Below are 14,775 nucleotides of genomic sequence, written 5' to 3' on the forward strand. Positions count from 1 at the left end.
CTCCCAGGCGACACGGAGGCTGCCGGCAGGTGGACCACTTTAAAGCCGGCGGTACCTCTGGGTCATTAGTAACGATGACACTCTATCTACTTCGTAACCACAGAATCGGTGAGAGGATGGGACGGTGACCTCAAAACTGCCGGAGGGAGCCACTCTGCTGACCTCTAGAGATCGCAGCCGCTGTGCTGGGAGAGGAAGGTGTGGATGAAACGGGGGGACCCTGAGTCCCCTGGCTCAACCGGACAGGAGACAGGAGTAGAACGAGGAGGCATTGATGATTACAATCTGCCCAACTGGTCCTGACATTCTAATTTGGTAAGTGGATTACTCACAAGCAACATTTATCTCTGCCATCCGTCCGCATTCCTTTCCAAATTCCTTTCCTTTTTTCCCAGAAAGCACTACCTGATTCTCTCTTAAATCTGTCAGCCCTCCAGGGAGCGCATTTTCGCCTCCTTCCTCACCGAGCTGGCAGCCCTGCGGGAAGGAGGGTTGGTTCTTCGGGCTTCAGGTCCGTTTACAAGGCCGAGAGAATGAAGGGCCTTTGGCTTGTCATTTGTTAGGGGAGCCAGATTTTCAAATCAGGGTGACATGGGACTCAGATCAACGGGATTTCCTTTCTCCTCTGGCAGCAAATACTTTTTCTATTTCTTGGATGGGATTTAATAGTGAGCTGACACAGATGTGGGTTTATATCAATTTAAAATAATACACCTGAGTACAGATTGCAATAAGCAGGAGTGAAGGTACAGATTTCCCCCCAAAATGACTGTTGTAAAACATTACCTGTTAACCTTCTTTATTTTGATCTAGTTTTAATATGTAATGAGGCCAAAACCTTGCCAATGAGACTACCTGAAACAGAGAATTTATAGAGATCCCTAGGACAAGAGCCAGGTTAGCAGATGCTCAGTAACTGCCTCTCGAGTGAATGGAAGAAGTTACACACTTAACGTTAGTGAATTTAGTTTCTCCACCAACGTGAACTTTCCATAAAGCAGAGCAAACATTCCTGCAGCAGCAGAAGAAGTGTGGCCACAAATTACCATTTCAAAAATCAGGGCCCGGCCAGCGTGGCTCCGTGGTTGAGCTTCGACCCAGGAACCAAGAGGTCGCTGGTTTGGTTCCAGGTCAGGGCACATGCCCGAGTTGCAGGCTCTATCCCTGGTGGGCTGCCCCCTCCTGATCAATGATGTTTTTCTCTCGCTGTCCCTCTCCCTTCCTCTCTCTCTAAAAAAATCAATAAAAATATTTTTTAAATAAATAAAAATCAGGAAAATATCCGTTTTAAACAGAGCAGTTATCCTAATAAGCTCCAGATAATCACTGTAAAAAAAGTTCTCACACTAGTTACAGCTGTTAAACACACTACTCCTTCCACATTTATAAAAGTCTGTATCCATCTTTTTTTTTAAGTATATATATAGACATATATATTTAAAATACATTTTTATTGATTTCAGAGAGGAAGGGAGAGACACACATCAATGATGACAGAGAATCATTGATCGGCTGCCTCCTGCATGCCCCCTACTGGGGATCGAGTCTGCAACCCGGGTACCAGGAATCAAACCGTGACCTCCCCATTTGTAGGTCGATGCTCAACCACTGAGCCACACCAGCCCAGCTGTATCCATCTTTTCATGGGGGGCAGGGGGAGCGTGTGATCCATCTTTAAGTAGAAATGAGTATCCCTCCTGCCTACTTTCAAATGCAAAATAAAACTGTCACAGGAATAGATGGAAGCGCCTTTCCCTCCCACAGCGCAGCACCTGGACCGGAGTGACCCGGCCTCCCAGTGCAACCAGTGCTGGCTCCTCGAGGCGAGGGCGGGAGGGATGCACGCCCCACAGGGCGGCCGCTCCAGTTTCCAGCTCGGAAACAGTGAGGACAACTCTGGCCCCCACTGAAGACAATGAAACAGCAGCAGCGGACATGCTCTGCCGACTCCGGAATCTTTCCACTAATAGACTTTCCACTTTCGGAATTCCTTAAAAGTATTTCTGGAAATAATCTGGGTTAGGGTCAAGTGAGTGCAACGGACTTGCAGCTTTGTCACAGGCTGACGAATGCTCCCCAGTGCATTTCAGGGAGCTCATGTTCACATTTTTTGTTTGGTCCTGGAGAGAGGCACAGTCTATATACACACTTAGGCAACAGCACGATGATATTTAAAATCTCAGCTCCTATTGGTATTCTACAGTTGTGTAAGTGAAGTTATAAAGACCAACGCTGGAAATCTCTGTCATCTCTCTAAGCCGAAGGACTGTTCTCCGAGGCGGGGAAAATGCTGAGAAGATGCAGAGACCAGCCAGGAGGATGCAGAAGAGGCCGGATAAACCTTGGAAGAGGCACCACGTGGTCGCCACCTGGGAGCTGGGAAGTTGCACCAATAACCGGACCATCTGAGATGACAGCAGCTCGTGGGGGAAAAGGGAACTAAACCTACTCCTGACGTTGAACACAGCCATTCAAGAGGAAGAGTTAAAGAGCGAATCAGAGCAACCATCACACCGCCCCCCCAGTGAAAAGCAAAACCCAGGCACTTCACAGGAGTGAAAATCACAAACTCCATCTTCGTTAATCCTCAAGCGCACTCATTTTCCAGCCAGTCCCATAACCAACTCGCTTATTAACGTCCTAAGAAAAAGGGTCAATGCATTTAAATGCAGCGGTGGGGGACGCCGGCCTGCGGGCCGCATAAGGCCCATGAAATCCTTTGGGCTGGCCCTGCCGAGACATTAGGGGGAGTTAACGAAATGTTTGACCAAGTACAGCTGGCTAATTTTAAGTTGATGACTTCGGATGGCCCTCGAATGATCTTTTAACTATCCAAATGGCCCTTGGCAGAAAAAACGGGGCCCCACCCCTGAAAAGTAACAGGCTCTTCATTTTTTTGAGAAGCTCGCAATGTTAGAAAGGAACTACAGCACCAGGGTGTGGCGGCATTAGCGAGAGTCCAGAATAGCATGGGCACCAGTGGACTTCGGGGACACAGCACTCGGGGTCCCGTCAGGAGCGAGGTCAGACAGCCCGTGTTGATAATTAAGTACCGAGGACTGGACCGGGACGGGCACATGGCATTCCCCAGGGATCCGTGCCAGCTGGAGGAGATGGCCACCTGGAGCTATGCCTTGGGCCAGTCATCAATCCCAGGAAATGCCCTGGACCTCAACTGCTACAGTGGTTTTAATAAACAGGCGCAGGAAGAGTTTAAGCTCAGCTTTCTGTGGAAACATTGGTTTTAGACCTAGAATACTCGGGCTTCCTACAGCGAGTTCTCTGGTGCTTACTGCAGCGTGCCTGTACATTTCTTACTGCTGATTTCTAAAAGCTGGCTCCAACGTCAGTGAGAAGCTGGCTGTTAACTATGTGCAGAGAGAACAACTTTTAGTTGCATTTTTAACTACAGGGGACTTAGTTCGAGAGCCATGGTAAGGACATAACCAATATGTGGACACTCACATTCATACTTAACTTGGGAGCTAACCGGCAACTCAAGAAAAAAAGAGAAGAATTAGTCTTCAGGTTTAGAGAACGGATGTGTCTCACCCGGTTAAAATAAAAGACTGCGACAGACTACACTCCTTCAAACAAAAGGAAGCAGCTACACAAACCCGGCGAATCGCCGGGGTCTTAGGTCATGATTCTGTAATGACACGGGTGTCAGGAAGCCAGCAGACAGACGCCGGGAGACGAACTGTGTCGTTATTATTCCGAGCAGACATGCACTGTACTAAACTCTCGTAGGCTTCTAACTCTTAACCAGATGCTATTCTGAACCAGGACGTTTTAAGGGTTTTCACTTTAGTAGAAGAATATGAACATTCATTTTTGCTTTCAAAGAAAAAGCAAACCCAAATTCTCCAAAGAGAAAAAATCCTCCTTAAAACAGGGGTAGGGAACATGGGCCCGCGGGCCATATAAGGCCTGAGAAATCCTTCGGTCTGGCCCTGCCAAGGCATTAGGGGGCAGTTCATTAAATGTTTGACCAAATATAGCAGGCTCATTTCTGAGCTGATAATTCTGTATGGCCCGCGAAGGATGTTATAAATAGCCGAGTGGTCCTTGGCAGGAAGAAAGGTTCCCCACCCCTGCCCTAAGCCAACCTCCGGGCCTGTCAGAAACGCGCTCCACACACCAGGAGTACAGAGAGGAAGACCCAGAGCCCACAGCCTCGCAGAGTTTCGAGAACTTGGGTGTTTATATGATCGCTCACAGCCTTTCTCAGTTGGCCTTGAGGCTCGCTGATTAGCTGGTAAATGTTTGAAAGGGTCAGTTTGTCCAGAACTGGAATTTCCACTTCGGAAAAAGCGCAGAGGTACCTGACATCTGTTCCCTGAAGGGCCTGCACTGCACTTGCAGACGTACAGCCCGGATTCCACTCTGCTCGCTGGCAGGGAGGGCACAGCTGTGAAACCTCCGGTGGCTGCTCCGGCCTGCAGAGCCGCCCGGCCCCAGGGCCCTCCGGGGTCTGGCTGGGAGAGAGGAGTCTCCGAGATAAAGGCCACTTTAATCATGCGAATAGATTCCGCCAGGGAAAACCCCAAGACCAGAAGCCTCCACCTAAGCCCCCAGTCTCCACCTAGAACGTGGTGCTGCGTAGAATTAATAACTTCAGTGTTAAAACGCTGCCCTGGGGGACTCCCTTCCCCTCCCCACGTGGGAATCTGTACTTGTTCTTCAATCAATCTCCACCTTTGCAATAAAAAAGCAAAACAAAACAAACAAACAAAAAAACACTGCCCTGATCTTTGAGGAGGACACCGAAGCCCAGAGAGGTGAGCCGACTTGCCCGAGGTGGCTCAGCTTCTGGGCCACGACCCTTCCTTTGGGGTTCGTGCCACATCCTGTGCTGTGTGTCTTAATTCCCTATATTCACACGTCCTGTCGGCACCCCCCCGCCCATCGTGAGCTCCCTGGGGCTGGGAAAGACAGCAACGCTTGCGTGCCCCAGTGCGGGGCACCACAGGGCCCATGTTCCGGGCAGAGCCTGGCTGCTGGGGCAGGTCTCCTTTCCATCTAATAGTAACTTCAGCCGTGACCTCAGTTTATGTTAATGACACCCCACACGTCACTTTACATTCAACTACATGCTACTGGCACGGAGCGGCCAGGCCCTCCACTCCCGCCTCCTTACAGGAAGTGGGCTTGGCACGCTTGCTTTCTCATAATTTATAACTGGTGCCCGAACTTCGTAAGTTATGGTGAATATGCAATAGAGTATTTTAATGGTTCCTTTATGCAAATATATTCTACGTTTACGTGCAGTACCCCGCATTCCTGGCCTTAGAACCCCTGCCTTCAATGAGAGGCTGTGGGCGCGCTCACCCTTTTGTTCTGCTAACTTTGAAGCGCAGCTGTGATTGTTGGGGTAATTATTAGGGCGATGGCCCTCTCCCCCTTCGGAGGCCAGGTGCGAACTTCCCTGAAAAGCGCCCAGAGTTAAGCTCCTCAGGGCGAAACCGAAGGGGATCCCGCATATCTGCTACTTTTTCAAACTTGCCCCAACCCAGACCCGCATGAGCACAAGTTAGCCTCCCGGCCACACGGAAGAAACATGCATGCACAGAGTTTAGTTCGGTTACCTGGGCGGGGGAAACAATAGCAGGTGGAACTATGGTGGGAGAACTGGTGCTTCTGTGCCCATTGGCTTCGGGAGGAAGAGGCAGGGGGTCGTGTTTCACGGAAACCACCACCACCGCCGCGTCCACGGGCTCCGAGGGCCGGAGGCAGAGTCTTTTGGGCGAAGAGGGGCCGCAGAGTTCCCCCGGCTCGAACACCGACTCGTACAGGGCGCGCTTGGGCGCAGCCTCGGCTTTCACGTCGGGCGCGCCCAGGCTGTCTTTGGGGAGGACGTAGGTGTTCCCCAGCGCGGGCGGCTGGGGGCGGTGGTGGTGGGAGGGGGGCGCCGGGGGGTGGTGGGAGTGGTGGCGGGCCGCCCCGTTCAGAGCCTCGGCGTAGCAGCCCTGCAGGGCGGGCGAGCCCAGTTTGGTGCCGATGCCCGCGATGCTATTGAGCGTGGCGATGGAGACGGCGCCGATGCAATGGTTGGTGTAGGTCTTGGAGAGCTTGGCCGCCTTGGAGAGCATCTGCATGCGGGTGCCCAGCAAGTTCTTGCCGATGGCTTTGTTCTCGTACCAGGTCACGTCGCCCTCGCTGCAGTGGTCCCGCGGCCGCTGGAAGAACGCCTTGCACAGCGGGTTGCGCTTGGACAGGTACTTGACGAAGCTGGCGTAGGGGCAGAACTCAGTGCCCGTCTCGTACATGCGCGGCAGGTTCTCCTCGTCGCTGCTCTCCGCGCGCTTCTTGCTCCAGGACGACGAGCGCGACTTGTGGTAGGGCCCGAGGGACTTGAAGTAGACGAACTTGCGGCCGTCCTCGTCCATGGCCAGCCCGAAGGAGTCCTCCTCCAGCTCGCGCTGGTTCTCGCGGCCGCGCGTGCAGAAGTACATGCACGTCTCGAACCAGACCTTGTTGAGCAGCCCGAAGGGCGTGCCGGCGCCGAAGACGCTGGAGGTGTAGAGCTTGCGCAGGTCGGCGCGCGTGATGGCCTGCTTCTGCACCACGGGCCCCGCGCCCTGCTCCTCCAGCTTGCGGATGACGGCGGCCAGCGTCAGGTTGGCGCTGCGCAGCTCGGGGTCCTTGGTGAGGTCGAGCGTGCGGCAGTAGGGCGGCTCGTTGAGGTAGCGGTTGAGGGAGCTGCGGATGCTGATGAGCGACGACTTGCTGTAGAGCTGGCCGCTCTTGGAGCGCGCCTCGGCGTAGAAGGAGCGCAGCACGCGGCACAGCGCCCCCTTGTCCATGGTCTCGAAGTCCGGGCTCTGCGCCTTCTCGCTCAGGTACTCCCGGAAGATGCGCACGGCGTAGCGGGTGGCCAGCCGGGTGTTCTCGCTCAGCCGGGCCCGCTCGGGGCGCTGCAGCCCGTCGGGGTCCAGCTCCGCGCCGTCCCCGGGAGGCGCGCCGCGAGCGCGGGCCGGCAGCAGCCGCGGCGGCGCCTCGGGCTCCAGCGCGGCGCCCTGGTCCATATCGATCCTACGGACCGGCTCCGGCTCCGGCTCCAGCTCCTCCCCGGCCGAGTCCTCGGGCTCCAGGCGCGCATCCCAGTCCAGCCCCATCTCCTCCTCCTCCTCCTCGTCCTCCTCCAGCCCCCCGCCTGCGTCCTCCTCCTCCTCGTCCCCCGTTATCTGCACCTCCTGGATCTCGTCCTCCTCTTCCTCCTCCTCCTCCTCCTCGCCCGCGCTGCAGTCGTGCGGGCGGCCGCGGCGGCGCCCGCGACCCCGCGCCCCGCGCTCGCCCTCGCCCCGCTCCCCATTGTTCTCGGCGGCGGCGGTGGCGCTGCCGCCCGCGCTGGTGCTCCAGTCCCCGCGGCCAGGCATTCTCGCCATATTGCCGTCTCCCTGCCAGTCCCCGGGCAGGGCGCATGCGCTATATTGGACCGCAGCGCCGAGCGCTTTTGTGTTTAATGACCTTCAGCTACCGGGAGGCACAGCCGGGCTCTTAAAGGAGCCGCGCTCCAATTGTCAGCTCGCCGCGCGGCTCCGCGGGGGATGGAGGGGCGGTGGGGAAAGTTAGACCCGGCGAGGGGAAGGACGGACGGAGGCTGGCTGGACCCTCTTCCTCCTCCACCCATCGCCCCACGGTTCAGAAAACTTTGATGGGTGGGGAGGGGGGGAAGGGGAGGGAGAGCTGTCGGAGGGGGTGAAGCACTCCCGACTTACCCTCTGGCGGAGTGGCGCGCGGGCCCGGGCGGGAGAGAGGGCGGGCGGGCGGGAGGGCGGGGCGGTCCGGCGTCTCTAAGTAATGCCCGAGGAGCAGTGCCCCTTCCACCGCCCCCTCATGGCCCCCCGGAGCCGGGGTGCAGGGAGGCGGCTGCGCCGGGCGGGCCGCGGGTGCTGCGCGGAGAGGCCCGCGTCTGGGGCCGCCCGGAGCGGAGTGGCGCAGGCAGGGCAGTGCGCAGGGCGGAGGAGGCACCGCGGGCCCCGCACCCTCTCGGCGCCCGCGGCCAGGGCGCAGCGGGCGAGGCTTGGGAGCGGGACGGGGCTGGCGGCGGCTCCCCCACCTACTTGCTGGCGGCGAGGCGCGGGGGCCTGGGGCCAGCGCGCAGCTCCCAGCTCCCTTTTCGACTCTTGCAAAGGAGCGAAACACGCCCCGCGTCCGCCTCATCCCTTTCGACTTTTCCAACAGCCGCTTCCAAGCTGTCATTAAGGACCCGGGGCGCTCCCCGCAGGTCCGGGGCAAGTCCGCGCGGGTCCAGCCCGCCCGGGGAAGCAGCGAGGGAGCCAGGCGGGAGGGGCGGCGGGAGGGGAGCTGCGGAGAGAGGCGCGCGGGACCCCGGGGGACCCTCCCCGCCGGCCCCGGCCTCCGCCCTCCCGGTTTCGGAGCAAACTGGCACCGCTCCCGCTGGCGGGCGCCCGGCCCGGTGGGAGCCACGTCCGTCCCTAAGCCCCCCAGGCCCGTTGGACGAGCGGGCGGGGAGGGTGAACTTGGGTCTCGGCCGCCCCCACTCCCGTCCCTCTTCCAGCCGGTCGGGTCCTGGGCGCGTTCTCCTTCCAAGTTTGCCAACCGCCATCGGTTTCGCCCTCGGGGCTGCGCTGCCTTCGGCGCACGGGGGCGGGCACCTGCGAAACTGGAAAGGCGGCCAGAGCTCGGCAGGCCCCGCTTTCCCAGGGGAGACGCGGCCCCATTTCCAGCCAAATGCCCGCCCCCGGCGCGCCCTGGCGTCGCCGCCTCCCGCGGTCCCGGCCCAGGGCAGCGCCCCCAGAGCCGCCCGGGAGCGCGGCTGCTGGCTCGGGCATCACAGCCCGGCCACCTCCGGAGCTAGAATGGCATCCTCGCTTTCTCCTCCCCCCGCAGCCCGAGGGTCCCCTGGAGTGCGGGCCGCTCCGAGCCCCAGGGCCAGGGAAACCGACGGAACGAGGGCCCCGGAGCCTGGCGGGCCTGGGACTGGACCGGCCCTCTCGGGAGGCAGCCTCGCCAGCTCCTGGCATCCGCCTGGGGTTTGCCTCCCTGTCCCAGTTCTATGCGGTTCATCCGCGGGAGTCTTGTCAATTGCCCATGGCCCCCCCCCCCCCCGCTTCTGGGCAGTTTATCATTTTACTCATCAATAGAAACGCATCCGTCAGTTTGTAATTTTTAACAAAAAGGAAAAGGAAAGAAGCCAGAACTAGGTCTCTGGGCCGCGGGAGCGCCTGAGTGAGAGCGGATGGTGCGGTGGGAGCGGATGGTGCGATCCTGTCTCTGCGGACCAGCCCTGTCGTCCCGGCTGTCGGCCTGGGGCGCAGGGGAGCGTCGGGGAAACAGCGCCAGGTGCGAGCAAGTCAGAGCAGGTCCCTGCCTCTCAGGCCCCTCCCGCTCCTCGGGGAAACTCTCTCTCTCTTTCTCTCTCTCTCTCTCCCCCCCCCCCCTCTCTTTCTCTCTCTCCCATCCGCCCTGCTCCCTACAGAAAACCCTCCTCCTAGGGGACCGTCTCTGGTGTGCGGCCGGCTTTGATCAAACTGATTCATTGTCGCCCCGAAATCAGTCAAAGGCGTTTCTTTCCCGGAGCCCAGGCCCTGAGCAGCGAGGCGAGCTGCCCACGCGCGGCCCCGCGCACCCGCGCTGGCACCCACCAGGCGCACGGCCCCTTTGGGGAGGGGTGGCCCGCGGTCCCAGGCGCTCCCGGCCTTTCCGGCCACCACGCTCGCTCGCTCGGGCGTGTGGGGAGTTTCCGCGGCTGAGAGCTCAGGTGGGAGCCTGCAAGTCACCCACCAGGGCTGCGCCCTCGGCCCTCGGCGCCAGAGCAGGGGCCCGAGGGGCTGTGCTCCCGGCCCCGCCGCCGCCGCCGCCGCCGCCTCCGCCGGGGACTCATGCCCCCGGGAGCCAGGCGCTCCCCACATCTGCGGGCCGGGCAGCGGGGGTCCCCCGCCCCCGCTCCCCTCCCCGCCCCGCAAGCTGCTTTGAGTTGCCAGCAGTTTCCCCGAGGCGATGTGCTGGGTTGGACGCTCCGGGAAACAAAGCAACCAAAACAGCTCCGGTTGACGTCAACTTCTGTTCAGAAAAGAAAATAGTTTTGTGCTCCCAGGACAAAATACCCCCCAGGGCAGGTCTCCGCTGGAAAAAGCCAGAGGGCGGGGGAGGAGACTAGCAGAACCAAAACACACACACACACACACACACACACACACACACACACACACCCCCAAAACAAAAAAACCTTCAAGTGCAAGACACTTTTTAACCGACTTGGAAAAACAGCCGTTTCAGATGCTGCCTGGACAGTTTGCAAACCACCGGCAGGCCTCCCGCCTGCGTTACCGACCAAGGACGCACCTTGGAGAGCGCGCCGGGCCCTGGTCGCGCGGAGGCTGAGTCGGCTCCTGGCGCCAGCCCTTGACCCGCTTCCAAAATCCTCTGCCCATCACGATACGTCCTCACATGTTGGAAAACACCTCTTGAGGTTAGTATTTACCGGGAAGAACCAGAAAAACCGAGCGGCTGTAAACCTACCACTGACTCCTCTACCGCTGTCCGCCCCCTCCCCAAGCTGCTGACTTTAAAAACCCCAACCACACGAAGTTACAGGGGAGCTCATAAAGGAGGTTTAGTAAATGACCCCTAATAGCATCCGGTGCTTCCACACACGCAGTTCCACCTGAGACACTGAGCAAAGCTTTCTCCTGCTTATTTTGGGGGAGAGGCGATTCTGGCTGGCTTCTGCCCTCAGCCCAGCCCTGCCTTCCATTCTCCCCATCCTGAAGTCCATCCAGCCCGCCCTCACCACGCACAGGAAGCTTGCTTTATTTCCTGCGCAGAGTGCATACCTTCTTTATCGAAAAATGATTACATGCCCTGGCCCATTTGGCTCAGTGGATAGAGCGTCGGCCTGCAGACTGAAGGGTCCCAGGTTCGATTCCAGTCAAGGGCATGTACCTTGGTTGCCGGCACATCCCCAGTGGGGGGTGTGCAGGAGGCAGCTGATAGATGTTTCTGACTCTCTATCCCTCTCCTTTCCTCTCTGTAAAAAATCGGTGAAATATATATTTTTTAAAACAATGATTCCAGTGCTGTGCGGAACGTTGGTTGCAATTATTTGACTGTCCGAGGACTCTTTACTAGAATCTGCACTAGGATGTGCACAACTCCAACACGATGCGCCATATCTTTGGTCCCTGTGATCATCATTATAAAGGACCATCCGTGTATGAGTGCTTCTCCGTTTCTTAGATTACTGGAAGGTCGTGACATGATTGTTCCGGAAGGAAACACTGCAAATGTTTCCCCCTCATTTATAACCACCCACTCCCATTTCCAGGTCACGCTTATGGGAAGGTTACAGTTATCAGGAAACACACTCAGCTCTTCCTCCTCTCAGCTTCCAGTCTTCTGAGCATCATCTGTTAGGTAACTGACATAGTTATCCTTCATCTTCCTGGTTCCTCTGCTAAACCAATATGCTTTCGTGGGTTAGGCTGGTGCCTGGGACCTGCAGAGGCCCCCCACTCCTTGCCCCCCACCCCCTGTCATTTCCCTGAAAGGAAGGAGTGAACAGCTTCTGTGCTTTAAGGAAATCCTATCTTTGGCAAGAGACTTCTTGGTTAAAAATCTTAAAATAACATGGATCTGAATGTCTACATTTAAAAATCAGGACAGTCCAGCTGGTGTGGCTCAGTGGTTGAGCAGCAACCTATGAACCAGGAGGTCACAGTTCAATTCCCAGTCAAGGCACATGCCCGGGTTGTGGGCTCCATCCCCAGTGTGGGGCGTGCAGGAGGCAGCTGATTAATGATTCTCTCTCATCATTGATGCTTCTCTCTCTCTCTTTCTTCTTCTCTGAAATCGATAATATATTTTAAAAAATGAGGACAAAAGTAACTACAAGGCAACATTATTGTTTGCAAGCTAAAAAGAATGTAATGACTGTTTTGGTTTACTGTTTCCTTACCAGGAATTCCCTCTCTGGCAGGACACACTAGAGCAGCGGTTCTCAACCTGTGGGTCGCGACCCCTTTGGGGGTCGAACGACCCTTTCACAGGGGTCGCCTAAGACCATCGGAAAACACATATATAATTACATATTGTTTTTGTGATTAACCACTATGCTTTAATTATGTTCAGTTTGTAACAATGAAATTGGGGGTCACCACAACATGAGAAGCTGTATTAAAGGGTCGCGGCATTAGGAAGGTTGAGAACCACTGCATGAGAGGAAGTGACTACAGAAGTGAGTGAGGAATCGAGGAAGAAGGCATTTATGTATTAAGACAGGGGGGTTGGGGAGGATTTAAACTGATAAATTCACGGAATTATATGGGCTCCTGGGGGCAGAGGCCAGAAAAACCTTTGGTTCATCACTTTAAGTCATTTCTTAGTTCACTTGTTTCTACCTCACCCCTCCCAGGCCAGGCTTTCTTGATTTAATCACTAAAAGACTCATCACGTATTTGGGAGCTTAAATTTGACTTCAGACTGAAGCTAGTTTGACACGTCTTGGTTTCAGAGTTTCACTACTGAATTCCTTGGACTTCCATTGCAGATGGTCTTGAGCAATGTTTTTCTGAACTCGGATGAAAACAGAACCCGTGCCATCCACCTCTACAAAGTGGAAGAAGAAAACTCCAGAAGAGCAAGATCTATGTCGTATCGGTCACGGCGGGCCTGGTTCCCTGCCAGCAGAGTTCCCGAGCATGTGGCTGGCACACGGTGGACACTCGGTAAACGTACACATATGCCATCTGCATGTGTGGAGAGAGCTAACCCCCACGGAAGGGGGTGCAGCCAAGTGGTTCAAAACTTCACCTTTGAAACCAGTCTGCCCGGTTTTGACGCCTGGTTTGGCTTTACCAGGGGCCCTCTTTCGTGTCTCAGTTCTCCCACTTTATTATCTGGATGATGATAATAATAGCCCCTCCATCCTAGGGTTGTTGTGAGAGTTGAGTGGGTTAATATTAGTGAAGGAGGCAATCCAGTGCCTGGAGCATTAGCAAACATCCAACGGTTAGCTCTTGCTCTGAAGGCTTGGTGACAAACAGAACACCAAGGCCAGGAGCCTCCCAGAGGGTGAGCAGCTCGGCCAGGTCTCCCAGAGCCCAGGCTGCCCAGACCTCACTGGGCAGGAGAGTGAGGCCCACAGCCCAGGCTTGAGTCCCTGGACCACACTGAGCTTCTAGGAACCAGAGAATGAAAAGGAAGGAAAGAAGGAAAGAAGGAGGGAAGGAGGGAGGGAGGGAGGGAGGGAGGGAGGGAGGAAGGAAGGAAGGAAGGAAGGAAGGAAGGAAGGAAGGAAGGAAGGAATCTTCAAGGGAACAACTTCCTTAAAATACGTGTGTCATTCCCAATACTTGGGAATCTTTGAGAGCCGGCATCATCTTGGACCGAGGTTCGGGGCCCTGAGCACAGCGGGCCAGGCCCAAGAAGCAGCGTCACCTTTGCCACTTGGCACCTAACACACTGGGACTGTTTTCTTGGGCTGTTGGGCGTAGGGACCCACTTGTGTCTTGGAAGAATGACAGGAAAGTTTAGAGCAGGGGTGGGCTGCGTATTTGGTCTGGCCCAGTCAAGGCTAATGACATGTTTGACCAGAGAGGGCAGGCGAATGTTTACGCTGGTCATTCTGCATGGCCCTCAAGTGATGTTCTAAAGATCCAATGGCCCTTGGCAGGAAAAAGGCTCCCCACCCCTGGTTTAGAGGCAAAGGAATGCCCACAAACCCACCAGACTAGAAGGAGAGGTTTCCTGCTGAAACCCCCGGGCTGTCCCAGCTACATCTCCCGGGAGGGAGCGAGGAGAGAGTTGCCTCTTTTTATCTGTGATGCTTTGTCAAAAAGCAGGTCAGCTTGAACTTCACACAAGGATTGACAGGAGAGGAGTTTTTGGTTTCTGGTTGCTACGTGGTCACTATAATTATCTTCTCACCCACTGGTCTCCTAGATGTTTGTAAAGCCAGTAGTCTGCGGGGAACGCAGTTCTCCGGAAGGCCGTGTGTTCTCGTGGAGCCTAAGATGTTCTGCTGTCCTCACATTCTGATACCGAAACTTCATCTGCTCAATACAGAAGTCCAGGGTGAGGGCTGTCAACGTTCAAGTAAAATTAATAATAGTTTCTTTACCTTCGTAACGTAGCTTTGAAGGGTCTGTAGGACTGAAGTGGATGTTAGTCCTATTATTCAATGACCTTTATTTCAGTGTCACTGCAATACTAATTAAGGTGGAAACGAAGATATGTGTTAATGTCTTGTAACAAATACGTGTTTTTTAAATAATGGAGGAGCTATTTATATTTGTCTCCAAACATAAAATGTCCCTGAAACTATCTACTATATTTTTAAAAATAGCCTATTAATTTAGTAAAAGTGAAATAAAACCAACAATAATGTACAAAACAGCAACACTTTATACCCTAATATTGGTATGAAAACGTTATTCTCATATTTTTTATTGTCAATGTCAATTGAGATAGCCTTTTAAGAAAGCCACGAAAGCGGTCATATTCTATGGCCCAGAAATTGCCTCTGGCAATTCATCCTCGTAAGAAATACCGAATTCTATTCGCATTTTGGTCCAGTTGGGCTCATTGCACGGAGACAGCTTGGGCAGATGGGTTTCAGTGCGTGCTCAGTGTGCTCCACGGCCGCCCATCCTGATGGCGGAGATCTGCCTCTGCCCACAGGCGTTAGGGAGCTTGCGGTCCTGAGTGAGGCCAGGGAGACAGGGAGGCCTGTTCTGCAGCGGGGCCAGGCGCCTAGGAGGGCGATCCATCCGTATGACGGTGGAGACAAAGGATGTGACGGAAAAGGGC

At 55.6% G+C, this 14,775-nt stretch overlaps 2 protein-coding genes across 5 annotated transcripts in view; one reads left to right on the forward strand and one right to left on the reverse strand.

The window, feature by feature from the left end:
• The window catches only part of KCTD1 (potassium channel tetramerization domain containing 1), a 68,378-nt gene extending 60,528 nt beyond the window's left edge, over positions 1–7,850 (reverse strand). Inside the window, exon 1 of one of the 4 annotated variants that reach the window (XR_004969964.1) lies at positions 5,589–7,712. Coding sequence is in view for 1 of the 4 variants with exons in the window: in XM_036322286.1 (XP_036178179.1) it covers positions 5,589–7,388 (1,800 nt within the window). In the remaining 3 variants the exon portion in view is untranslated. The other 3 variants (XR_004969965.1, XM_036322289.1, XM_036322286.1) reach the window with 3 other exon arrangements.
• LOC118663194 (translation initiation factor IF-2-like) lies at positions 7,424–14,361 on the forward strand. Its single transcript, XM_036322638.1, has 5 exons — positions 7,424–7,491; positions 7,813–9,309; positions 10,237–10,438; positions 12,515–12,692; positions 13,909–14,361. The coding sequence occupies exons 1-2, from the start codon at positions 7,424–7,426 to the stop codon at positions 8,822–8,824; spliced, it is 1,080 nt and encodes a 359-aa protein (XP_036178531.1). The 3' UTR covers positions 8,825–9,309; positions 10,237–10,438; positions 12,515–12,692; positions 13,909–14,361.
• The last annotated feature ends 414 nt before the right edge of the window (positions 14,362–14,775 follow it).

This window comes from Myotis myotis, unplaced genomic scaffold, assembly GCF_014108235.1.
Source record: "Myotis myotis isolate mMyoMyo1 unplaced genomic scaffold, mMyoMyo1.p scaffold_m19_p_9, whole genome shotgun sequence".
Lineage (NCBI taxonomy): Eukaryota > Metazoa > Chordata > Mammalia > Chiroptera > Vespertilionidae > Myotis > Myotis myotis.